At 43.5% G+C, this 27751-nt stretch overlaps 2 protein-coding genes across 3 annotated transcripts in view; both read right to left on the bottom strand.

Moving 5' to 3' along the window:
• Positions 1-3035, bottom strand: part of LOC139556619 (methylmalonyl-CoA mutase, mitochondrial-like) — a 57220-nt gene extending 54185 nt beyond the window's left edge. For both annotated transcript variants that reach the window (XM_071370786.1, XM_071370787.1), the window contains exon 1: positions 2756-3035. The gene's annotated coding sequence lies outside the window, so the exon portion shown is untranslated. The remainder of the gene's footprint in view (positions 1-2755) is intronic.
• Positions 3036-3160: 125 nt separating this feature from the next.
• On the bottom strand, positions 3161-24059 carry LOC139556623 (peptidyl-prolyl cis-trans isomerase FKBP1B). The gene is made up of 4 exons (XM_071370795.1): positions 23788-24059; positions 22610-22657; positions 4792-4904; positions 3161-4653 (listed from the first exon to the last, which is right to left on the bottom strand). The coding sequence occupies exons 1-4, from the start codon at positions 23822-23824 to the stop codon at positions 4525-4527; spliced, it is 327 nt and encodes a 108-aa protein (XP_071226896.1). The 5' UTR covers positions 23825-24059; the 3' UTR covers positions 3161-4524.
• Positions 24060-27751: the final 3692 nt, after the last annotated feature.

The following is a 27751-nucleotide window of genomic DNA, read 5'->3' as shown; positions in this document are numbered from 1 at the left end:
TTCAACTGTGAGAGACGGAATCTAAAACAAAAATCCAGAAAATCACATTGTATGATTTTTAAATAATTAATTTGCATTTTATTGCATGACATAAGTATTTGATCACCTACCAACCAGTAAGAATTCCGGCTCTCACAGACCTGTTAGGTTTTCTTTAAGAAGCCCTCCTGTTCTCCACTCATTACCTGTATTAACTGCACCTGTTTGAACTCGTTACCTGTATAAAAGACACCTGTCCACACACTCAATCAAACAGACTCCAACCTCTCCACAATGGCCAAGACCAGAGAGCTGTGTAAGGACATCAGGGATAAAATTGTAGACCTGCACAAGGCTGGGATGGGCTACAGGACAATAGGCAAGCAGCTTGGTGAGAAGGCAACAACTGTTGGCGCAATTATTAGAAAATGGAAGAAGTTCAAGATGACGGTCAATCACCCTCGGCCTGGGGCTCCATGCAAGATCTCACCTCGTGGGGCATCAATGATCATGAGGAAGGTGAGGGATCAGCTCAAAACTACACGGCAGTACCTGGTCAATGACCTGAAGAGAGCTGGGACCACAGTCTCAAAGAAAACCATTAGTAACACACTACGCCGTCATGGATTAAAATCCTGCAGCGCACGCAAGGTCCCCCTGCTCAAGCCAGCGCATGTCCAGGCCCGTCTGAAGTTTGCCAATGACCATCTGGATGATCCAGAGGAGGAATGGGAGAAGGTCATGTGGTCTGATGAGACAAAAATAGAGCTTTTTGGTCTAAACTCCACTCGCCATGTTTGGAGGAAGAAGAAGGATGAGTACAACCCCAAGAACACCATCCCAACCGTGAAGCATGGAGGTGGAAACATCATTTTTTGGGGATGCTTTTCTGCAAAGGGGACAGGATGACTGCACCGTATTGAGGGGAGGATGGATGGGGCCATGTATCACGAGATCTTGGCCAACAACCTCCTTCCCTCAGTAAGAGCATTGAAGATGGGTCGTGGCTGGGTCTTCCAGCATGACAACGACACGAAGCACACAGCCATGGCAACTAAGGAGTGGCTCCGTAAGAAGCATCTCAAGGTCCTGGAGTGGCCTAGCCAGTCTCCAGACCTGAACCCAATAGAAAATCTTTGGAGGGAGCTGAAAGTCCGTATTGCCCAGCGACAGCCCCGAAACCTGAAGGATCTGGAGAAGATCTGTAGGGAGGAGTGGGCCAAAATCCCTGCTGCAGTGTGTGCAAACCTAGTCAAGAACTACAGGAAACGTATGATCTCTGTAATTGCAAACAAAGGTTTCTGTACCAAATATTAAGTTCTGCTTTTCTGATGTATCAAATACTTATGTCATGCAATAAAATGCAAATTAATTATTTAAAAATCATACAATGTGATTTTCTGGATTTTTGTTTTAGATTCCGTCTCTCACAGTTGAAGTGTACCTATGATAATAATTACAGACCTCTACATGCTTTGTAAGTAGGAAAACCTGCAAAATCGGCAGTGTATCAAATACTTGTTCTCCCCACTGTATACCAGAGACTTGGTTCGTCTGGCCATGCACTGCCTAAGTCATAGTAAAACTCTTTGTATGCCATTTAAGCTCACTCGAGTTGTGTTCTGATTATGGGGGTCCCGGATTAATTTGTGGTCACAAAAGGGGTCCTCGGCCATAAAAAGTTTGAGAACCCCTTACACAAGGAACAGAGGATGTCACTGCTTTTGAGAATCATTACTGCTCAAAGTGATTGATTGTCTTTGTGGTCAATAAATTCACAATTTGATAACATGTACACTATTTATTGATAATGTCTTGTCAAATAATAAATACATAGGTAAACGCTGTATGATACACGGGTAACGCTTTACGATACGTCACAACCCGGAACAAAATAAAGTTCGCGTCAGAAGGGGTTCCTTTTTCAGCTTTTCTAAAATATTTTTTGGCCTTGACCATGTCAATCAATGCCTGAAAAGAATAGTATACAATTCCCCGGATGTTGATGCTAACATATTGGCCACATTCCTCTGCCCAGGCCAATGCTTTCTATACATCACTGGCGTTGCTGACGCCTGTCAGATCTTACAACGCCTACATAGGTATTTTACGTATCAGCTAACCACATCATATGTTATGGCAATCTGTCAGTCGATTACATAGTTGATGACAATGTACTGCATTGGTTAATGCAGGCCAACATCTGAGCAGGGGAATTCCACACATATTTATTGCCGTGTGCAAGACAACTCGGAAACGGACATTTCCGACTTGGAAAAACGTTGTTAGAATCGACCAATAGGAAACTCTAAATTTCCGAATTGTCTTGAAAACACATAACAATCTGTCAGTCGGTAACCATTAGCTGTAGGGCCATTCATTAATTGCAACCCCGTTTGAACGCCAGGTTAAGCTATCGCCATATTCACGATGTACGATACGCAGTGGTACCATACGATAAACGTTTCTTGAGGAGCCAACTGCTACGGTCAATATCGCACAAACAAAACACGCAAGTCATTGCAGCAGCTAGTAGGACGACAGTAAGGTTCGCTGCATGTTGGTTACGCACCCGGTAGCAAGCTAGCTATAGCTACCTAGCTAGCTAGTAATGCCCTGGCATATATGCAAACAAATCATCACATCTTTGATGCATAGTTTATTTTAAACCAAAATGTAAAATGGGCTGCAAGACAGTCTGTCGCTAACATTATACAGAAGGGTAGTTTCTCACATTTCAGAAATGACAAATCATTTTTTAAGTATACATTCTGACCTTGTTTTGTTACGTTCTCAGTGGCGTTGCATTGCTGTAAAGGCGTATGTTTGTCCAGCCAATAATATTTCATAACATTAGTAATCGACCAATCATAAGTTAAACTCCGCCCTATGACACAGGACGTAAAAAAGAAGCAAAGATATTTGTTTAGTGATGAGATATCACTCCCGCTCTATATAAGTATTTGTCGAAAGTGTAAAGTATGTACTATCGCTATGTCGCCAGAAGATGACTCTGTTCCTTCGCAATTTTTTATCCTAGTTGGATTGAAACGTTTGAAATGCTTATTTTTACCTGTGTGATTGCTTATTTGTTTGAGTTTGAATATTGTCTGAATATTATTAATCTAATCAGCTCTCGATCTGCAACACACACAACTCAAGTTCACAGATTTTCAATAAATAAGGTTCTCACAATTTTTATTAAGAGTTGATTGATTAAACAGTCATAGTATTCATAGGTTTTAAGAGTAGTACTGTACAGTGGATTAGGGTTTCTGATGTCCTTCATTTGTTCATAGGTGGCATTTTTGCAGTAAATGTTTACCAGGGATACAAAATGTACTAAAACACAGAAACATCAGTTATCCTTATGCAGGGCAGGGGTTTTTCATCACCATGTGACCTGACCAGGAACAATTGCAGGCCCTAGTTTTAGAGTGTTAAATTATGTTATTTAGGGAGGTCTCATGGTTAAGGAAAACTCCTGATCATTAAAGCTTTCAGCAAGACAGACCGTTAGACTGCGTTCATCCACCTCTGGCCTGCTCGCCTCCCTACCTCTGAGGAAGTACAGTTCCCGCTCAGCCCAGTCAAAACTGTTCGCTGCTCTGGCACCCCAATGGTGGAACAAACTCCCTCACGACGCCAGGTCAGCGGAGTCAATCACCACCTTCCGGAGACACCTGAAACCCCACCTCTTTAAGGAATACCTAGGATAGGATAAAGTAATCCTTCTAACCCCCCCCCCCCCCCCTTAAAAGAGTTAGATGCACTATTGTAAAGTGGTTGTTCCACTGGATATCATAAGGTGAATGCACCAATTTGTAAGTCGCTCTGGATAAGAGCGTCTGCTAAATGACTTAAATGTAAATGTAATGTAAATGTTATCAAAAGTGGCAATGCAGACAGTGGTTGGTAATGCCCAGTCAAGATACGACAGGGTTCTCCAACTCTGGTCCTGGAGAGCTACTGGAGTGTGTATGCCTTTGATCCAGACCAGCACTAACACACCTTCAATCTGCATTCGTACTGGGCTGGAACAAAAGCCATACCCAGTAGCTCTCCCGACCAGAGTAGAGGAACCCTGAGATACAGAGTGTTGTACTGTTACACCTTATTTGAGCTTTGAAAAACAGTAAGGCAGTGACTTTCCATTGTAATATATTACCGCATTCATCGGATGTTTCTTTGTCATATGCAGATTCAAGAAAATGTACAACCTAAAATGAAAGGGAAACATTTTGAAAAATAAAAACAATGCTCATGGACATTAAAAACATTAAAGCAAAGAGGAAGCCAAACTATGGTATCGTCAGTGTGTAAAAAATCTAAAATCTGTTTAGCGGCAGACAGCATCCATCTACAATGACACAAAGTTGGCAACAAAGCAGTAGATCCTTTAACTGTTGAGAAGTTGAAGATGCTAAAAATCAAAAGGAGTGTTGGTCGATGGTATGGAGCAGTGTTACCCCCTCAAAGGGAAGGTAGTGAGTGACCTTTTAGGCCCTAGTTGACCTTTCACCCCTGACCCCAGAGAGGGGTCACTCACTCCAGCTTAAGGAGCTCAACATCGAAGATGAGAGTGGCGTTGGGGGGGATGACACCGGGGTGACCTGTGGCTCCATAGGCCATATCCGGCGTGCAGGTGATCTTCGCCCGCTGGCCCACGCTCATCTGGGGGAGACAGAGGGAGGAAGACAACAGGTAGAGGAATTGTCAACACTTGCTTATCATGTGTTGCAATATTAACATAAAATATCATGAGTACAGAGATGGAGTGACACTATCTGCTGTAAGACGATGCCATCTCACCTGTGCGATTCCTTCCTCCCAGCCCTTGATGACTTCCTGTCGCCCGATCTTGAACTTGAAGGGCTTGTTTCTGTCTCGAGAAGAGTCAAACTTCTTCCCATTCTGCAGCATACCTGGCAGAGAAATCACACAAACACTTAACTCAATGATCTTCCGAGGTACAGGTAGGTGTTTGAAAGTTCTTGTTTATTCATGTATTCTGCTTTATATGAGTACTACTGTGTACACGTGAGTGTGCTTGTGGAATCATTTGAACACAAAACAAGGCCTACACAAGTATATTTTCCACACAGATCAATTCCATTCCAGTCATTCAAACGTTTCCCCTCGAAACAAACTAAAACAAAACAGAGCACTGGTTTTGCATGAGGTCAGGAAATCCTTCACCTCTGCTGCAAGAAATACTGTCTTGAATGCCTCGGGAATCATAGCATTCCAAATTCCAACATCAAAGGCTTCGGGGAAAGGCGGATTCTGATAACAGGGCTGGCACTAAAACAGGAGTAATTCCACTGGGCTTCCTTATCCAGGTCCTGGGCTCGTTTCAATGATCCAAATGAACAAAGGGAATGTGAAATATGAGGCAGTGGCCTAGTTCTTTCTCTGGATTATCTCTGACGGTTAACTAGGCCATGTCTAGCCTGCATCTAGACCACAGGGGAAACAGACAGATAGACAGACAGGGAGAAACAGTAGTGGCACAACAATTACTGTGCACATGAAAATCTGTCCATTCAGGCATGCTAAGAACGTTAGGTCCAGAAAAACGGAGACCGAGACACTGTGTGCGTGAAGAACAACCATTTTACCTTTCACAGGCCGGGGTAGAATACTGACACGAGTATTACTGAGACAAAATCCTAATGATAATAATCCAGGGCAATGTGGCTGAAGCCATGTGAGAATGTGCCAATTTGCGCTTGCAGAAAGCAGACCATTAGAAATACGGTCATGATAAATAAAAGATTTTTCCTAGCCCTGCAGTAAATTGAAGAAATATTGATGTCAACATTAAGCAGACATACGGGACTATAATAGCCCGTGCAGAAGGGTAGACTAGACTGTTCCAGAAGCACCTATGGTTGGACCGATCCAATCTCATCTGTCCCACGGTATTAAATGTCACAGCAAACATGAACCATGTTGCTCCACGCAGCAAATCTTGCTGAATGAAAAAAAAAAATACAACTCTAACAAAACCCATGACAGTTCAGCATGTCAATCTGAAGAACTTGTCACGTCTCGTAAAATTGTCGCTAATGTGCGTTTACCATCGTTTCCAAGTTTTAGTCAAATAACATGATTCATTTCTGCCACCGTCACAGTAGACAGACATAACAGCAGCGTAAATAGTTGGCAATGTATGTATGTATGATTTTTAAGTAATTAATTTGCATTTTATTGCATGACATAAGTATTTGATACATCAGAAAAGCAGAACTGAATATTTGGTACAGAAACCTTAGTTTGCAATTACAGAGATCATACAGGTTTGCACACACTGCAGCAGGGATTTTGGCCCACTCCTCCATACAGACCTTCTCCAGATCCTTCAGGTTTCGGGGCTGTCGCTGGGCAATACGGACTTTCGGCTCCCTCCAAAGATTTTCTATTGGGTTCAGGTCTGGAGACTGGCTAGGCCTTGAGATGCTTCTTACGGAGCCACTCCTTAGTTGCCCTGGCTGTGTGTTTCGGGTCGTTGTCATGCTGGAAGACCCAGCCACGACCCATCTTCAATGCTCTTACTGAGGGAAGGAGGTTGTTGGTCAAGATCTCGCGATACATGGCCCCATCCATCCTCCCCTCAATACGGTGCAGTCGTCCTGTCCCCTTTGCAGAAAAGCATCCCCAAAGAATGATGTTTCCACCTCCATGCTTCACGGTTGGGATGGTGTTCTTGGGGTTGTACTCATCCTTCTATTCCTCCAAACACGGCGAGTGGAGTTTAGACCAAAAAGCTCTATTTTTGTCTCATCAGACCACATGACCTTCTCCCATTCCTCCTCTGGATCATCCAGATGGTCATTGGCAAACTTCATACGGGCCTGGACATGCGCTGGCTTGAGCAGGGGGACCTTGCGTGCGCTGCAGGATTTTAATCCATGACGGCGTAGTGTGTTACTAATGGTTTTCTTTGAGACTGTGGTCCCAGCTCTCTTCAGGTCATTGACCAGGTCCTGCCGTGTAGTTCTGGGCTGATCCCTCACATTCCTCATGATCATTGATGCCCCACGAGGTGAGATCTTGCATGGAGCCCCAGACCGAGGGTGATTGACCGTCATCTTGAACTTCTTCCATTTTCTAATAATTGTGCCAACAGTTGTTGCCTTCTCACCAAGCTGCTTGGCTATTGTCCTGTAGCCCATCCCAGCCTTGTACAGGTCTACAATTTATCCCTGATGTCCTTACACAGCTCTCTGGTCTTGGCCATTGTGGAGAGGTTGGAGTCTGTTTGATTGAGTGTGTGGACAGGTGTCTTTTATACAGGTAACGAGTTCAAACAGGTGCAGTTAATACAGGTAATGAGTGGAGAACAGGAGGGCTTCTTAAAGAAAAACTAACAGGTCTGTGAGAGCCGGAATTCTTACTGGTTGGTACAGTGAGGGAAAAAAGTATTTGATCCCCTGCTGATTTTGTACGTTTGCCCACTGACAAAGAAATGATCAGTCTATAATTTTAATGGTAGGTTTATTTGAACAGTGAGAGACAGAATAACAACAAAAATATCCAGAAAAACGCATGTCAAAAATGTTATAAATTGATTTGCATTTTAATGAGGGAAATAAGTATTTGACCCCCTCTCAATCAGACAGATTTCTGGCTCCCAGGTGTCTTTCATACAGGTAACGAGCTGAGATTAGGAGCACACTCTTAAAGGGAGTGCTCCTAATCTCAGTTTCTTACCTGTATAAAAGACACCTGTCCACAGAAGCAATCAATCAATCAGATTCCAAACTCTCCACCATGGCCAAGACCAAAGAGCTCTCCAAGGATGTCAGGGACAAGATTGTAGATCTACACAAGGCTGGAATGGGCTACAAGACCATTGCCAAGCAGCTTGGTGAGAAGGTGACAACAGTTGGTGCGATTATTCGCAACTGGAAGAAACACAAAACAACTGTCAAACTCCCTTGGCCTAGGGCTCCATGCAAGATCTCACCTCGTGGAGTTGCAATGATCATGAGAATGGTGAGCAATCTGCCCAGAACTAAACAGGAGGATCTTGTCAATGATCTCAAGGCAGCTGGGACCATAGTCACCAAGAAAACAATTGGTAACACACTACGCCGTGAAGGACTGAAATCCTGCAGCGCCCGCAAGGTCCCCCTGCTCAAGAAAGCTCATATACATACCCGTCTGAAGTTTGCCAATGAACATCTGAATGATTCAGAGGACAACTGGGTGAACGTGTTGTGGTCAGACGAGACCAAAGTGGAGTTCTTTGGCATCAACTCAACTTGCCGTGTTTGGAGGAGGAGGAATGCTGCCTATGACCCCAAGAAACCATCCCCACCGTCAAACATGGAGGTGGAAACATTATGCTTTGGGGGTGTTTTTCTGCTAAGGGGACAGGACAACTTCACCGCATCAAAGGGACGATGGACGGGGCCATGTACCGTCAAATCTTGGGTGAAAACCTCCTTCCCTCAGCCAGGGCATTGAAAATGGGTCGTGGATGGGTATTCCAGCATGACAATGACCCAAAACACACGGCCAAGGCAACAAAGGAGTGGCTCAAGAAAAAGCACATTAAGGTCCTGGAGTGGCCTAGCCAGTCTCCAGACCTTAATCCCATAGAAAATCTGTGGAGGGAGCTGAAGGTTCGAGTTGCCAAACGTCAGCCTCGAAATCTTAATGACTTGAAGAAGATCTGCAAAGAGGAGTGGGACAAAATCCCTCCTGAGATGTGTGCAAACCTGGTGGCCAACTACAAGAAACATCTGACCTCTGTGATTGCCAACAAGGGTTTTGCCACCAAGTACTAAGTCATGTTTTGCAGAGGGGTCAAATACTTATTTCCCTCATTAAAATGCAAATCAATTTATAACATTTTTGACATGCGTTTTTCTGGATTTTTTTGTTGATATTCTGTCTCTCACTGTTCAAATAAACATACCATTAAAATTACAGACTGATCCTTTCATTGTCAGTGGGCAAACGAACAAAATCAGCAGGGGATCAAATACTTTTTTCCCTCACTGTAGGTGATCAAATACTTATGTCATGCAATAAAATGCAAATTAATTACTTAAAAATCATACAATGTTATTTTCTGGATTTTTGTTTTAGATTCCGTCTCTCACAGTTGAAGTGTACCTATGATAAAAATGACAGACCTCTACATGCTTTGTAAGTATGAAAACCTGCAAAATCGGCAGTGTATCAAATACTTGTTCTCCCCACTGTATATCTTTTTTTAAACACAGTGAAACAGGGCTAGGATGTTTATTTCGTATGCAGGCTGGAAATTGCTAGGGACCTCACTATATGGTTTATCACGATACGATATGTATTGCGATTCTCACAATTCTGTATGTTTTGCGATTCGATACTGATTTTATTGCCATTCGATGTTCCAAACATATTGCTCACCATATGTCTGCTGCAGAGGGACAAGAGAGAGCCACATGAAAATGTGTTTTGATCAGTCATGGAAATAAAACTTTTGGAAAACAAATTTGTCTCCCTATTGAAAAGAAGATGGAGAACAAGCTGCGAAGGAAAAATACTGGAGTTTTGGTGGAGGTAAAAGGAAACTAGAACCAAAATAATATTGCGATATTGTCAAAACAATATGACATAGTCAACAAAATAATATCCTGTAATGTAACTATTTTTTACCCCATCATTAATGCAACATAGGTCCTATTTTCTCCCAAGCAGCAATGATATGGCCAGTTCCAAAGTAAAGTGGTTCTTAGAATTAAATTATTAAGACTCCTTTGCTGAACAGGTGAAAAGGTGGCTGTGTTTCAAAAACACAACTTAACCTATGTCTACCAGTATATCAAACATTAGTACACCAAACATTAAGAGCACCTTCCTAATATTGAGTTGCACCCCATTCTTGATACACACAGGAAACTGTTGAGTGTGAAAAACCCAGCAGCGTTGCAGTTCTTGACACAAACCGGTGCGCCGGGCACATACTACCATACCCCGTTCAAAAGGCACTTAAATATTTTGTCTTGCCCATTCACCCTCTGAATGGCACACACACACAATCCATGTCTTAATTGTCTCAAGGATATAAAATCCTTCTTTAACCTGTCCCCTCCACTTCATCTACATTGATTGAAGTGGATTTAACAAGTGACATGAATAAGGAGGATCATAGCTTTCACCTGGTCAGTCTGTCATGGAAAGAGCAGGTGTTCTTAATGTTTTGGATGTTCAGTGTATATAAGCAGCTTGGAAAGTAAAGCCCACCCTATCTGACAAACTACATAATATTCCCAGTCTGTTTCACTTTTAAGAAAATAAAGCCAGTCCAATAATTTATCTTCCTGCAGCAAAATGCAGAGAGCCCACATTATCTTGGTTGAGTCAGGGTGGGGTCGTATGAAAATAAAAACAGGCTTCTTCCTTCCCTGTTACTGCAGCACAGTTCCAGACTCTCTTGGATATCAGGCAGGCGATAAGTGACTAGTAGACAGTGTAGAAAGCATGACAAACTGGGCCGGCTAAATCCCTGGTTCTCTGCTTGGGTTGGGGGTTAAAATACCCAGGGAAGACCCATGTGTGCCCAAAATGGCACCCTATTCCCTATATAGTGCCCTATACTTTAGGCAGAGCCACACAGGGTTGCCACATAGGGTTCTGACTAAATGTAGTGCACTATATAGAGAATAGGGCACCTTTTAAATTTTGGCCTCCAGACCCTCTTGAGTAGTGTGGGATCTCAAAGGGGCTCAGTCTCAGGCTATCCAGCCCAGCTAGGCTATTTATACTCTGTTTTCTGTATCTGTGTCTCAGACCACACGTCACACAAACAAGGTTCTCGTCCCCTGGGGCCCAGAGATGTAAGGAGATAGCACACGTACGCCATCTGTCTGCAACATGCTTTTATAGACATGTTGGCACATCATGGGGCTGTGAACAAGTAAACTCAGCAAAAAAAGGAAACGTCATCTCGCTGTCAACTGCGTTTATTTTCAGCAAACTTAACATGTGTAAATATTTGTATGAACATAACAAGATTCAACAACTGAGACATAAACTGAACAAGTTTCACAGACATGTGACTAACAGAAATTGAATAATGTGTCCCTGAAGAAAGGGGGGGGGGTCAAAATCAAAAGTAACAGTCAGTATCTGGTGTGGCCACCAGCTGCATTAAGTACTGCAGTGCATCTCCTTCTCATGGACTGCACCAGATTTGCCAGTTCTTGCTGTGAGATGTTACCCCACTCTTCCACCAAGGCACCTGCAAGTTCCCGGACATTTCTGGGGGGAATGGCCCTGGCCCTCACCGTCCGATCCAACAGGTCCCAGACGTGCTCAATGGGATTGAGATCCGGGCTCTTCGCTGGCCATGGCAGAACACTGACATTCCTGTCTTGCAGGAAATCACGCACAGAACGAGCAGTATGGCTGGTGGTATTGTCATGCTGGAGGGTCATGTCAGGATGAGCCTGCAGGAAGGGTACCACATAAGAGAGGAGGTCCTACTTCGATTTGGAGGTGGAGGGTCCATCGGTCTGGGGCGGTGTGTCACAGCATCATCAGACTGAGCTTGTTGTCATTGCAGGCAATCTCAACGCTGTGCGTTACAGCTCATTCCTTCGATGATAAACGCGAATCCAACCATCACCCCTGGTGAGACAAAACCGCGACTCATCAGTGAAGAGCACTTTTTGCCAGTCCTGTCTGGTCCAGCGACGGTGGGTTTGTGCCCATAGGTGACGTTGTTGCCGGTGATGTCTGGTGAGGACCTGCATTACAACAGGCGTACAAGCCCTCAGTCCAGCCTCTCTCAGCCTATTGCGGACAGTCTGAGCACTGATGGAGAGATTGGTGTAACTCGAGCAGTTGTTGTTGCCATCCTGTACCTGTCCCGCAGGTGTGATGTTCGGTTGTACCGATCCTGTGCAGGTGTTGTTACACGTGGTCTGCCACTGCGAAGACGATCAGCTGTCCATCCTGTCTCCCTGTAGCGCTGTCTTAGGCGTCTCATAGTACGGACACTGCAATTTATTGCCCTGACCACATCTGCAGTCCTCATGCCTCCTTGCAGCATGCCTAAGGCATGTTTACGCAGATGAGCAGGGACCCTGGGCATCTTTCTTTTGGTGTTTTTCAGGGTCAGTAGAAAGGCCTCTTTAGTGTCCTAAGTTTTCATAACTGTGACCTTAATTGCCTACCGTCTGTACGCTGTTAGTGTCTTAACGACCGTTCCACAGGTGCATTTTCATTAATTGTTTATGGTTCCTTGAACAAGCATGGGAAACAGTGTTAAAACCCTTTACAATGAAGATCTGTGAAGTTATTTGGATTTTTACAAATGATCTTTGAATGACAGTTTGGGGGGGGTGACCTGTACTGCAGTATTAATTAGCACAGTCTCTGCTGCTATTTACTCCCATAGCACCTCGTGGCAATAGGCCTAATCATTAAAATACATGAGAAAGAAGCACTGCTGGGAGTCAGTGTGACATTCAGCCGTGCTCTTAGTAAGTTGTTGTATCTACTAATACACTACAGTACTGTATGGGGGGGGGTGGGGGGGGGGTTTAGTAGGACCATACCATCTGTGCAGTAATGAAAATATAATGATAATAATTATACACAAGGCTTTAAAGTGTTCAGAGGAATAAGTGAAGGCTAGGACTACTATCTGTGAGTTATATTTAACCGTATTGCACTATGGTTCTCACTCTGATCAGTATTCTGTTCAATCTCCCTGTCTGGAAGGCAATCCCAACTCCTGCTGGGCTGTGTCAAATCAAAATCAATGACGGTTGGGCCCTGATGGATAACATGGCCTCTTGCCCATTACTCACCTACTGCCTGCCGGCAGTTGATGTGCAAATGTACAGTATCAGTATAAATATATCTAAATATATCTAAAATGCATAAAAAATGAACAGAGCGCAAATGCAGTATAGTACAGTTATTTTGTGTACAAAGTTCAGAGATGGCTTGTGCACCATAAAGTGCATAGCCCTTTAGTATCTATGGGCCAGATAACCAGTTGGTAAGGGCCACAGCATAGCCCTTTATTCTCTATGGGCCAGATAGCCAGTTGGTGAGGGCCACAGCATAGCCCTTTAGTCTCTATGGGCCAGATAGCCAGTTGGTGAGGGCCACAGCATAGCCCTTTAGTCTCTATGGGCTAGATAGCCAGTTGGTGAGGGCCACAGCATAGCCCTTTAGTCTCTATGGGCTAGATAGCCAGTTGGTGAGGGCCACAGCATAGCCCTTTAGTCTCTATGGGCCAGATAGCCAGTTGGTGAGGGCCACAGCATAGCTCTTTAGTCTCTATGGGCCAGATAGCCAGTTGGTGAGGGCCACAGCATAGCCCTTTAGTCTCTATGGGCCAGATAGCCAGTTGGTGAGGGCCACAGCATAGCCCTTTAGTCTCTATGGGCTAGATAGCCAGTTGGTGAGGGCCACAGCATAGCCCTTTAGTCTCTATGGGCCAGATAGCCAGTTGGTGAGGGCCACAGCATAGCCCTTTAGTCTCTATGGGCCAGATAGCCAGTTGGTGAGGGCCACAGCATAGCCCTTTAGTCTCTATGGGCCAGATGGCCAGTTGGTGAGGGCCACAGCATAGCCCTTTAGTCTCTATGGGCCAGATAGCCAGTTGGTGAGGGCCACAGCATAGCCCTTTAGTCTCTATGGGCCAGATAGCCAGTTGGTGAGGGCCACAGCATAGCCCTTTAGTCTCTATGGGCCAGATGGCCAGTTGGTGAGGGCCACAGCATAGCCCTTTAGTCTCTATGGGCCAGATAGCCAGTTGGTGAGGGCCACAGCCCGGGGGAAGAAACTGTTCAGGTGGCGGGAGGTTTTGGTCATGAGTGACCTGAACCGGCTGCCAGAAGAAGGCTATTTCGCAATTTTTCTATCCAAATATTATTTATAAAGAGAAGCACTATATTATAGGAGTAGGCCTAAAACATTCTTCCTCATCTGACGCTCAACAGTCAGAGTCAGTTGGGGCGGCGGTGCGCAAGGAACACGATACGGGCAGAACATTTAAATAGCCATTTTTTTTTTTACCAAATATTGCAATTTGACTTGCGATATAGATCAAAACACTTGGGTGAACTTTTGGGAATCTTAGTAATATAATTACTTAGATTTAGATGCAAAGTGTATAGCAGCATAGTTCTTGTTTTGAACAATCTGACTGCATTTGACCTAACAGATCAGCATGCAAACGTATAATACATCTAAAAGTGGGGAGGAGGAACTGTGCTGCTTGAGTGACAGGGGGTAAGGTTGTGTGTATGTGGGAAGCAGCTGCAAGAGGATTATACACAGAGTGTACAAAACATTAGGACTACCTGCTCTTTCCATGACATAGACTGACCAGGTGAATCCAGGTGAAAGATATGATCCCTTATTGATGTCACCTACCACCCACTTCCATCAGTGTAGATGAAGGGGAGGAGACCGTTTAAAGAAGGATTTTTAAGACTTGAGACAACTGAGACATGGATTGTGTATGTGTGCCATCTAGAGGGTGAATGGGCAAGGCAAAAATATTTAAGTGCCAGGCGCATCAGTTTGAGTGTGTCAAGAACTGCAACGCTGCTGGGTTTTTCATGCTCAACAGTTTCCCGTGTGTATCAAGAATGGCCCACCACCCAAAGGACATCCAGCCAACTTGATACAACTGTGTGAAGCATTATAGTCAACATGGGCCAGCATCCATGTGGAACGCTTGACACCTTGTAGAGTCCATGCCCGACGAGTAAATGCTGTTCTGAGGGCAAAAGGGGGTGCAACTCAATATTAAGAAGGCGATTCTAATGTTTTATACATTGTGTAGATGAATGCAATGCACCACCAACTCAAAACATCTTCCTGCGGCTATGAGGAGAGAACGAGAGCGACCGAGATAGAGAGAGACAGAGATAGACTGAGAGATACTGCTGTGCTCAGGCCTGGTCTCCTGCAGTACTCTATATAAAGGCCTGCGGTGCAGCTGTGTTGTCTGCAGGGGAGTTGACCCTATTACTGGAGCACGAATGCAAAGTCTGCATTCTGTCTCTCCGTCTTTCTTTTTCAGTCTTTCTCTATCTCCTCTCTCTTGCAATTCAATTCAGTAGACTTTGACATGGCAAGTTAAATTACTTACATTGTCAAAGTACACATATAACAACAATGGTGGGACCAACAGCAATAAGGCATCAATAATAGTAGTAGTAGTAGTGGAAATGGTAGTACCATTAACAGAAACAATATTAATGATAATAATAATAGCAAAATAAATAGTAGTAGGCTAGTCAACGTGACTGAAAAGCCACAATGGTATGAACGTTTTGACATTATATTGCTTTTCAGGTTGTGGCAGGAGACCACATACAGTATTTGGCTGCCAAAACTGCACAGTTTGGGTTTTCACACAGTAAATACACTGCTCAAAAAAATAAAGGGAACACTTAAACAACACAATGTAACTCCAAGTCAATCACACTTCTGTGAAATCAAACTGTCCACTTAGGAAGCAACACTGATTGACAATAAATTTCACATGCTGTTGTGCAAATGGAATAGACAAAAGGTGGAAATTATAGGCAATTAGCAAGACACCCCCAATAAAGGAGTGGTTCTGCAGGTGGTGACCACAGACTTGCTTTGTCTCTATGCTCGTTCACAGCCATACGAAAGCTTCCTGTGTTGCTGATATTTAGTCCTAGATACATGTCGTTTTTGGTGTGTTGTAATACTACTGTGTCCAAATAGAATTTATATTTGTGATCCTGATTTCCGGACCTCTTTTATATTCTGTTTTTCGAGAGAGAACAATTCCGACAGAACCTGTGCAGATAATCTAGGTGCTGCTGTTAACTCCTCCTTAGTAGGAGACAGCAGCACCAGGTCATCTGCATGCAGCAGCCACTTGATTTCAGTGTTGTGTAGGGTGAGGCCAGGTGCTGCAGATTCTTCTAATGTTTTTGCCAGTTCATTAATGTAGATGTTAAAAAGTGTTGGAATAATTGAGCAGCCCTGTTTCACTCCACATCCCTGAGAGAATAAGTATGTTTGCTTGTTGCCAATTTTAACCGCACATGTTTTTTTTTGTGTATATTGATTTAATAACGTCATATGTTTTCCCTCCAATGCCACTTTTATTTAGGTTTATAAAAATATATTTGTGCCTAATTGAATCAAATGCTATTTTGAAGTCTACAAAACATCAGTAGATTATGCCTTTGTTTTGCTTGACTTGTTTGTCAATTAGAGTTGAGGGTATAAATGTAGTCTATTATGCAGAAATTCTGTAAAAATCCAATCTGGCTTCTGCTCAGGACGTTGTGTTCATCAAGGAAATGAAGTAGTCTGCTATTTATGATACTGCAGAGAATTTCCCCCCAAGTTTCTGTTAATGCAAATTCCTCTAATTATGTGGGTCAATTTTTTGTACATTTTTATAGATTGGTGTGATCAATCCTTGGTTCCAAATATCGGGGGAAATACCTGCAGTGAGGATAATGTTGGTCTGTATAATTGATCATCTAAAATACCATCGGCACCACAGGCCTTTTTGGGTTATAGAGTACATTGTTTTTTTTCAATAGTTCTTGTTTTGTAATTGGGATATCCACAGGATTCTGATAGTCTTTGACCACTGATTCAAGGATTTATAATGTCTTGTATATCCGTTTGTTCCGGGCTCTTTGTTATATTGCTGTAGAGGTTTGCAAAGTAATTACTCCACATATCACCATATTGGATAGCCAATTTAATCATGTGGTTTGTTTAATTAATTCAAATTATCCCAGAAGTGGTTTGATTCTATGGATTCCTCAATTATATCCATCAGATTTATAATGTGCTGTTCCTTTTTTGTTCTTAGGGTGTGTTTGTATTGCTTCAGAGCTTCCCCACAATGAAGGTGTATATTTTTGTTGTCTGGATCTCTGTTTTTGATTAGATATATTTCTCAATGACTTCCTTTAGATTTCTGCAATCATTATCAAACCATTTATTATCTATTATTTTTGGTTTGCTCTTATGTTTCTTTAGGATTAGCCAAGGAGGCTAATTTGTAAAAATGTGTTTCTTTTTCCAAACAGCCAAATGTACACCTTCTTTGGAGAATGTTATTTAGTTCCCCAGAACAGTTGAGCCAGTCACGTTTGTTTGTAAATTGCACGAGAGAAAGCAGAAGCAGCTGAATCCAGCTGTCTCTTGACAGGGGGTTGCATTTTATATTGAAAGTAAAGTGTTTTTTTGCTTCAATAGAGTGATCAGGCATGTACAACTATACTTTTCCTTTACAGAAAATACACTAGTGCAACACATTCGGCAGAAAAAATATCTTCATTTTCATCACGACAACAGAAATGCAACACTATGTGGCTGGCAGCCACACAAGTAAATGAGCTTACAATGAAAAAGGAGAAAAGGGGATACCTTGACAGATGTACAACAATGTATTCAACTGAAATGTGTCTTTCACATTTACCCAACCGCTCTGAATCAGAGAGGTGCGGGGGCTACCTTAATCAACATCCATGTCTTCGGGGTTACTGGCCCAAAAAACGATGCATGGCCATCATATCTCTAATGTTTAGGCCTATCATAGGAAATGTAGCTGGCTACATTCTTTCTAACGTTTTGCTTAAAGTTAATCTTGTATTTTACCTGCGAAAAATAGACTAGCTACACCGAGAGAAAAGTAAAGGAGAAAAGTAGCTACACATCCGTCAGAGCGCTATCTGCTGATAGAATGCCTGTTACTGAATTCTCATCCGAGTTTAGAAGTGCATCTGAAGCACAAAATTAGTCTGATGCCGAGCAGAAATTACAATATGAAGCATTTTAGATCTGCATTTACAAAACGCAGCAAGATATATTTTTTTCCCTGTGTGAAAAATGCAGAATTCTGAGTAAACAAGACCCCCAAGTTTAACTTGCTAAGTAAGTGGCTGAATTAATAAGGTAACGGGGCATCATATTGTGTTAGCTTTCTGCTGTGTTTGAGAAGCCAAAGCCCTTTGGATTAGTTATTTGTACAGCTGCCACTGCTATCTTGATTTCCTTGCATTTTTTTATCCTCTCCGTTCTCAGCCCGTCTGCTCCTCCTCAATCTTCTCTGAGCAGAGCAGGCAGGCCCATTGCCCTAGCGACTCCAGACAGACACAGCATGCAGCTGGAGAGCCAGTAATGTCTCTCGTTCACATTAGTTTGTGAATGTCCAAACTCACCAAAAAGGACATTTCGGTAGCTCCTATAGATGTATAACTTTGAGCTGGATTGCCTGTCTTTGCAATTCATTTATTTTCATTTGCGTTCGTTAGCATATTTAGCTAGCAGCCTCCATACACTTTTTTGGTGCCCCCTTGTGTACTAAACCGGTAATACCATAAATCCCGGGGTGAGAGAAAGACGGTATGATGATATGAAAATCTGGATACCCCCCAACCCTACTAATCTCCCACTCTAGAATGGAAAAAGTCTCTTCATTGAAGTAGGGTAACAGAGGGTTTTTAACCATTCGATCGCTGCTGCACCGATGCCAAGGAAACCGTTTTTGTTTGTCTGCTGCTAGCTAGCTCTAACAGCTCAAAAACCAGCATAAAGAGTGAAAAACCTTCAAGAAAAATTCTATATGGTCCCTTCCTTTGCTGATATAACAGCCTCGACTCTTCTGGGAAGGCTTTCCACTAGATGTTGGAATATTGCTGCAGGGACTTGCTTCCATTCAGCCACAAGAGCATTAGTGAGGTCAGGCACTGATGTTGGGCGATTATGCCTGGCTCACAGTCGGAGTGTTTGATGGGGTTGAGGTCAGGACTCTGTGCAGGCCAATCATGTTCTTCCACACTGATCTCGACAAACCATTTCTATATGGACCTTGCTTCGTGCAAAGGACTATTGTCATGTTGAAACAGGAAAGGGCCTTCCCCAAACTGTTGCCACAAAGTTGGAAGCACAGAATCGTCTAGAATGTCATTCTATGCTGTAGCGTTAAGCTTTCCCTTCACTGGAACGAAGGGGCCTAGTCCGAACCATGAAAACAGCCCCAGACCATTATTCCTCCTCCACCAAACTTTACAGTTGGCACTATGCATTCGGGCAGGTAACCTTCTCCTGGCATCCGCCAAACCTAGATTTGTCCGTCGAACTGCCAGATGGTAAAGCGTGATTCATCACTCCAGATAACGCGTTTCCACTGCTCCAGAGACCAATGTCGGCAAGCTTTACACCACTCCAAGCGACGCTTGGCATTGCGCATGGTGATCTTAGACTTGTGTGCAGCTGCTCACCCGTGGAAACCCATTTAATGAATCTCCCGATGAACAGTTATTGTGCTGACGTTGCTTCCAGAGGCAGTTAGGAACTCAGTAGTGGGTGTTGCAACCGAGGACAGACCATTTTTTACGTGCTATGCGCTTCAGTGGTAACGTTCTGTGAGCTTGTGTGGCCTACCACTTCGCGGCTGAGCCATTGTTGCTCCTAGACGTTTCCACTTCAAAATAATGTGGCACTTACAGTTGACCGGGCAGCTCTAGTAGGGCAGAGATTTGACGAACTGACCTGTTGGAAAGGTGGCATCCTATGACGGTGCCACGGTGAAAGTCACTGAGCTCTTCAGTAAGGCCATTCTACTGCCAATGTTTGTCTATGGAGATTGTATGGCTGTGTCATCGATTTTATACACCTGTCAGCAATGGGTGTGGCTGAAATAGCCGAATCCACTAATATGAAGGCGTGTCCACATACTTTTGTATATATAGTGTAGCTCTATGCTCACTCTACCTAGTTGTAAATAATGTACAGTATGTAAACTGGGTGGATGCCCTAATGGGTTTAGTACCCAATGCATATGGATGACCAGTAAATGAATCTTCCCAGTCACTTATCCGGCACCAAACGGAGACCCTGATATATAGTATATATAGAATAGGCTACATACAGTAGGCTACAAAAGACACTTCCCAATGAAACTGACTCACCAAATGAAGAAGACGAAGCATAGGCTACTCACCGGTGATGGCAGATGCGCTCGTGCCAATATCTCAAGAATCGATCAAAAGTGTGTTAGGCTCTATGGAAAGATTAGTCTTTGCTTTTCAAACAGTTGGCCTAATGTTTTTCTCACAATTGTATTTAGAACATTTGTGAAAGGCAAACTGACAGCTGCAACCAACCATAGAAATATAATCCATAGAAGGTAGTTCCCATTCCAGTCAGGACTGGCAGCTATTGCTAGTGTTCCCATTAGTTTAACAGTCAAAGTGCCAGGGTTAGAGGCTCCAAAATCCTTCTGTGGATTACATCTATGGCCGCAACTCAACATGCTGTTCTATATTTGGCACATGTGCTGCCCAAATTGCGGGCTTCCCACTGTAAGTACTTGTGATAAAACTTAATCCATAGCTATTTTTTGTAGAAGCTATTGATCCTCTGTAGCTAAATTATGCTCTCTGGTGTAGTATTTTGTAATTCTTTTATTTACAGTGCATTCGGAAAGTATTCAGACCCCTTGACTTTTCCCACATTTTGTTACGTTATAGCCTTATTCTAAAATAGATTAAATATTTTTTTACTCATCAATCTACATACAATACTCCCGTAAGGAAAAACTGGTTTTTAGAAATTTTTGCAAATGTATTAAACATTAAAAACTGAAATATCATTCAGAGACTCCTGCGTTGTCTTGGCTGTGTGCTTAAGGTCATTGGTCCTGAGCGCTCTGGAGCAGGTTTTAATCAAGGATCTCTCTGTACTTTGCTCCGTTCCTCGTTCCCTCGATCCTGACTAGTCTCTCAGTCCCTGCATCTGAAAAACTTCCCCACAGCATGAAGCTGCCACCACCATGCTTCACCGTAGGGATGGTGCCAGGTTTCCTCCAGATGTGATGCTTGGCATTCAGGCCAAAGAGTTCAATCTTGGTTTCATCAGACCAGAGAATCTTGTGCCTCGTGGTCTGAGAGACTTTAGGTGCCTTATGGCAAACTCCAAGCTGGCTGTCATGTGTTGTTTTCTTGAGGAGTGGTGTCCTTCTGGCCACTCTACCATAAAGGCCTGATTGGTGGAGTGCTGCAGAGATGGTTGTCCTTCTGGAAGGTTCTCCCATCTCCACAGAGGAGCTCTGTCAGAGTGACCATCGGGTTCTTGGGTCACCTCCCTGACCAAGGCCCTTCTCCCCCGATTGCTCAGTTTGGCCGGGCGGCCATCTCTAAGAAGGGTCTTGGTGGTTCCAAACTTCTTCCATTTAAGAATGATGGAGGCCACTGTGTTCTTGGGGACCTGTGCCTCAACACAATCCTGTCTCAGAGCTCTACGGACAATTCCTTCAACCTCATTGCTTGATTTTTGCTCTGACATGCACTGTCAACTGTGGGACCTTATATAGACAGGTGTATGCCTTTCCAAATCATGTCCAATCAATTGAATTTACCACAGGTGGACACCAATCAAGTTGAAGAAACATCTCAAGGATGACCAATGGAAACAGGGGGCACCTGAGCTCAATTTTCGAGTCTCATTGCAAAGGGTCTGAATACTTATGTAAATCTGTTGTTGTTTTTTTTAAATATATTTGCTCAAATTTCTAAAAACCTGTTTTCGCTTTGTCATTATGGGGTATTGTAGGTATGGGGTATTTTAGAATAAAATGTGGAAGGAGGGAAGGGGTCTGAATACTTTCTGAATGCACTGTATGTCTGTTCAGACAGGAGTAATATAATTGTTTATTTTACCGTTATTTAACTAGGCAAGTCAGTTAAGAACAAATTCTTATTTACAATGATGGCCAAAAGGCCTCCTGCGGGGACAGGGGCTGGGATTAAAAATATATAAATACAGGACAAAACACACATTGAGACAAGAGAGACAACACTACATAAAGAGAGACCTAAGACAACAACATAACATGGTAGCAACACAACATGACAACAACATGGTAGCAACACAACATGGTAGCAGTACAAAACATGGTACAAACATTATTGGTCCCAGACAACAGCATAAAGGGCAAGAAGGTAGAGACAACGATACATCACACAAAGCAGCCACAACTGTCAGTAAGAGTGTCCATGATTGAGTCTTTGAATGAAGATATTGCCCCCGCAAAAAATGTATAGCATAATTTTGGCAAAATTATTTATATTTATCAGCACCCCTACTTCCTGCTGCTATGTCTCTCTCTCTCTTTTTATCGCTCTCACTCTCTCTAAACTACTGCACTGACCTGCAAAAAACTAAACTCAGAAGGAACAGGGCCAGGACCTCATTAGGAGTCTTCATTACTACCGCTCTCACTCACTGCCTTCTCGGCAACAATAAACCAAACAGCAATCAATCACTCAACATAATGACAAAGTGTTGAGCTGTAAATGTATCACCACCAAACATTAACAGTGTATTAAACTTGACTTGTTGTAGAGTTCAAGCCATGTCTTCAAAGTGACAAGTGGCACATAAACTGGCGCACACACACACACAGGTCATATACACATAATAAACATGTAATAAACATGTAATCACCAAGACAGAATGTTGACATTTACTTCCCGTTTCCTGTCTGACCTGGTTGTCTGGGAGACGACCCTGAGACATAAAATGGCCCACCTAGTAAAAAAAATTAAATTGTACATTCATTTCCCAACCAGATGCTCTGTCACACACTCTTTACCTGTGTAATGGACGACACATGTCTGGCCCTTCTTTGGGAAAGTCCTTGCTGTTGAAAAGAAAACAAACAATAGTGGGTAGATTGTAGTGCGTGTGTGTGCGCGGTAGGCTCTAATCTCCCTCATGTGTGTGCAATTTTTTACACCCTGCAGCCTAATAGAGTAAGGAGCTAATAGATGAACAATGCCTGGCTGGATTAAGTCTGTCTGTGTGTTGTTATGTCTGAGCCAGGAAAGCTTAACCCTTATCCATGTATAGTAGACCTATTTCCAAACTATTCAATCCTAATGTATTAATCAACTGGTTATTATTGGTTATTATTGTCCCGGAGACATGAAGATCTGAGTGTGTGGAATATGCCTTAAATTATAGAAAGGAAAGGTGAGAGAGGATGCAATGAGCCACAGATGAAAGGGAGAAAAAGACTTTGTCAGAGTGTAAGCATGTGGTGTACAGGTGTATTGTAGGTTGTGTGTCTGCGGGAAAAACTTGCTTTACCACAGAGCAGTGATTTCCTATGGGGTATTCTGTTGTGGTATTGGTGGTATGGCAGACTGTAATAATAGGATGTGTCCTAGCCATGGCGTGATTAGTTATGATGTTGTTACATCAAATCATTAGCTGTAACATCTTATTGCTTTAGCTAAAAGCATACACACATGTAGCTTTGCAGTTTTCTGGCTGTATAATAGCGGAATAATCTATCCTACTTCAAATACCGACAAAAAGCAGGAATTCCACGAGCTGGTCTGGGAAGAACGCTGGCTGGCTATAAATGCCGAGTGTTCTAGATCGAGATTGGTCTGAATGTGCTGATCGAGAGGGTCAGTGCAATCCGGGGTTGGGACGTCACTACCCTAAACCCTAACCTAGCCAAAAACAATTAAAAATGTTAACCTCAAATCTGATAGGGACGTCCCAAGGAACCCTGATAACATGGACAGTACAGAGAGAGAGGAACATTTCGAAGGCTTGAGAAATAAATGTTGTGGAGTATGTAGGCCTGGTAAAATTGTAACTAACTACTTTGCAAAGGCTGTAAATCCGTAAAACGTTACCACAGTATATGATAATACTGCATTTCCCACAATTTCGTAATCGCTAAATGAATAAGCATATAACGTTACTGCACAACAATCCAAAATCTAAACAACGCCAAAATGTAGCAAAAAAACTCACCATCTCCTGGGGATATTGTTTCAATTTCCACACCCATTATGATACAAAGCCGACGGTGTTTGCTAAAGCATCAAATAAAGCAGGTTTGGTTTCTACTGTCTAGTCTATTTCGGTGGCTAAAAATGTGCAAGCTACGGCAATGCTGACCACTGATCGAATCCCCTAGTCTGAGAAATGCAAGATTGTATTTGCCTGGCTATCGAGAATAGACTCCTTGCTCCGGCCAAACACTACGCCACGCCCACGGACGTTATGCGGTGTTCAGATGCTATCCACGTGCCGCGTTCAACGATTGAGGAACTCAGAAATGTCAGAGTTTCCTAGTTCCGACTAGTATATGAACGCCGCATAAACCCAGCGAAATAATTGAGTGTGTTGTCAGGCTAAAATCACAGAGATTCTAAACCCAGAGGCGCAACATCGTGAGACTTCGGGAATGCTTGCGAAACATACCAAACAGACGCGGCCGGAGTTTGGGTTTGAGATGTCAATGAGAGCAGTGAACAAATATTCCTTAGTTGTTAATTTTCTCGAAATCAAAATGCACAACCTAGATTCGAGCCAGTGTGTTACGTACTTTAACATGTTATTACTCCAACCTCGTGAAAGTGATGAACTGGCACGTTTTTATTTTCGTCAAAAACAACTTAAAATGGAAGGAGTGCCTTTGAGTTGACGGCCTGCACATGCGTAGTTTGGCGCGAGACAATAGTTTGACTCGATTACGTGTTTCTACCAATTACGCTTATACACCCAATTGGTTTCTATGCTGCGTTCAAATGCTAGTTGGAAATAGGATATTTGTAAATTACCAAATTGCTGACTCGTTGAAGATGCCATGTGTATAACTACAACCAGTTAGTAAGTCGGAAATGTCCGAGTTTCCTAGTTCTGACTAATACTTGAACACGGCATTAGCTAGCCAACTTCGCCATCGTGTGTTGTCATGTTTGCTGCCTTGCTATGTTGTTGTCTTAGGTCTCTCTTTATATATATTGTTATGTTGTCTCTTTTGTTGTGATGTGTGTTTTGTCCTATATATATATATATAACTCAGCAAAAAAAGAAATGTCCTCTCACTGTCAACTGTGTTTATTTTCAGCAAACTTAACATGTGTAAATATTTGTATGAACATAACAAGATTCAACAACTGAGACATAAACTGAACAAGTTCCACAGACATGTGACTAACAGAAATTGAATAATGTGTCCCTGAACAAAGGGGGGGGTCAAAATCAAAAGTAACAGTCAGTATCTGGTGTGGCCACCAGCTGCATTAAGTACTGCAGTGCATCTACTCCTCATGGACTGCACCAGATTTGCCAGTTCTTGCTGTGAGATATTACCCCACTCTTCCACCAAGGCACCTGCAAGTTCCCGTACATTTCTGGGGGGAATGGCCCTGGCCCTCACCGTCCGATCCAACAGGTCCCAGACGTGCTCAATGGGATTGAGATCCGGGCTCTTCGCTGGCCATGGCAGAACACTGACATTCCTGTCTTTCAGGAAATCACGCACAGAACGAGCAGTATGGCTGGTGGCATTGTCATGCTGGAGGGTCATGTCAGGAGGAGCCTGCAGGAAGGGTACCACATGAGGGAGGAGGATGTCTTCCCTGTAACGCACAGCGTTGAGATTGCCTGCAATGACAACAAGCTCAGTCCGATGATGCTGTGACACACCGCCCCAGACCATGATGGACCTTCCACCTCCAAATCGATCCCGCTCCAGAGTACAGGCCTCTGTGTAACGCTCATTCCTTCAACGAGACGCGAATCCGACCATCACCCCTGGTGAGACAAAACCGCGACTCGTCAGTGACGAGCACTTTTTGCCAGTCCTGTCTGGTCCAGCGACGGTGGGTTTGTGCCCATAGGCGACGTTGTTGCCGGTGATGTCTGGCCTTACAACAGGCCTACAAGCCCTCAGTCCTGCTCGCTGAAGTGTTTTAGGAAGCGTTTGACAGTGATGATGGGTGGTCGTTTGACCGCGGACCCATTACAGACACAGGCAATGAGGCAGTGATCGCTGAGATCCTGGTTGAAGACAGCAGAGGTGTATTTAGAGGGCAGGTTGGTCAGGATGATATATATGAGGGTGCCTGTGTTCACAGATTTAGGGATAACGGGATGAGGTCAATAACACGGTACCTTTCTAATCGACCTGGCCCGGGTATCCTGGAAGGATATTGACCTCATCCCGTCAGTAGAGGACGCCTGGTTTCTCTTTAAAAGTGCTTTCCTCACCATCTTAAATAAGCATGCCCCAATCAAAAAATGTAGAACTATGAACAGATATGGCCCTTGGTTCACTCCAGACTTGACTGCCCTTGACCAGCACAAAAACATCCTGTGGCATACTGCATTAGCATCGAATAGCCCCCGTGATATGCAACTTTTCAGGGAAGTTAGGAACCAATATACACACAGTCAGTTAGGAAAGCAAAGGCTAGCTTTTTCAAACTGAAATGTACATCCCGTAGGACAAATTCCCAAATGTTTTGGGACACTAAAGTCCATGGAGAATAAGAACACCTCCTCCCAGCTGCCCACTGCACTAAGGCTAGGAAACACTGTCACCACCGATAAATCTACGATAATCGCGAATTTCAAGAAGTACTTTTCTACGGCTGGCAATGCTTTCCATCTGGCTACCCCTACCCCGGGCAACAGCTCTGCACCCCCCGCAGCAACTGGACCCGCTCTTCCTAAAATTATCCGCCGCCATTGTTGCAACCCATATTACTAGCCTGTTCAACCTCTCTTTCGTATCGTCTGAGATCCCTAAAGATTGGAAAGCTGCCGCGGTCACCCCCCTCTTTGAAGGGGGCGACATTCTAGACCCAAACTGTTACAGACCTATATCGATCCTGCCCTGTCTTTCAAAAGTCTTTGAAAGCCAAGTTAACAAACAGATCACTGACCATTTCGAATCCCACCGTACCTTCTCCGCTATGCAATCTGGGTGCACCTCAGCCACGCTCAAGGTCCTAAACGATATCATAACCGCCATCGATAAAAGACAGTACTGTGCAGCCATCTTCATCGACCTGGCCAAGGCTTTCGACTCTGTCAATCACTGCATTCTTATCGGCAGACTCAACAACCTTGGTTTCTCAAATGACTGCCTCGCCTGGTTCACCAGCTACTTCTCAGATAGACTTCAGTGTGTCAAATCAGAGGGCCTTTTGTCCGGACCTCTGGCAGTCTCTATGGGGGTGCCACAGGGTTCAATTCTCGGGTTTTCTCTGTATATATCAATGATGTCGCTCTTGCTGCTGGTGATTCTCTGATCCACATCTACGCAGACGACACCATTCTGTATACTTCTGGCCCTTCTTTAGACACTGTGGTAACTGACTTGCCTAGTTAAATAAAGGTTAAATAAAATTAATTAAAAAATGACATTGCCTACAAGTGTAATCTGGTATTTTTACTGGAAAGTCAGTTTTAGCCAGTGGAGGCTGATGGGAGCTATAGGAGTACGGGCTCATTGTAACGGCTGGAAGGGAATCAATGGAACAGTATCAAACATTTGGAAACCGCATGTTTGACTCCGTTCCATGAATTGAATTCCAGCCATTATAACGAGCCTGTCCTCCTATAGCTCCTCCCACCAGCCTCCACTGGTTTTAGCCTATCTTCATACTGTACTGTCTTGCTAAGATTGTATTACAAGGGTCAAAAACCTCAGCATTGAGATACGTAACCTCCTCTCAAATCTCATCCTAGTCTCAGTTTTGGGAGACCTAACATTTACAGTGCCTGAGTGGACTGATCTGTGACTGAGCACTGCTGTTGAAAAGAATGCCCCTATGTGGTCAACAAATAAAATACACCAGACTTCCCATAAACGTCAAATCCAATTATCAAAGACAGTACTGAAGACAGGCTAAAACTGCTTGTCCAATAGCTAGCTAACGGTGCTTTCCAAACGACTGGCAACACGGAAAAAACGAGATAA

This window comes from Salvelinus alpinus, chromosome 27 (assembly GCF_045679555.1).
Source record: "Salvelinus alpinus chromosome 27, SLU_Salpinus.1, whole genome shotgun sequence".
NCBI classification, from domain to species: Eukaryota; Metazoa; Chordata; class Actinopteri; order Salmoniformes; family Salmonidae; genus Salvelinus; species Salvelinus alpinus.
The sequence above is the reverse complement of the archived record's forward strand: the minus strand, read 5'-3'. Positions and strand labels throughout refer to the sequence as shown.

What these genes read in the sequence shown, in the direction of transcription:
- LOC139556623 (XM_071370795.1), bottom strand. Translation starts at nt 23,824, where the DNA reads ATGGGTGTGGAAATTGAAACAATATCCCCAGGAGATG. An exon ending in ATGTGTCGTCCATTACACAG is followed by an intron (nt 4,905 to 22,609) that starts GTAAAGAGTGTG and finishes TTTCTCTGCCAG; the next exon opens with GTATGCTGCAGAATGGGAAG. An exon ending in GGGAGGAAGGAATCGCACAG is followed by an intron (nt 4,654 to 4,791) that starts GTGAGATGGCAT and finishes TGTCTCCCCCAG; the next exon opens with ATGAGCGTGGGCCAGCGGGC.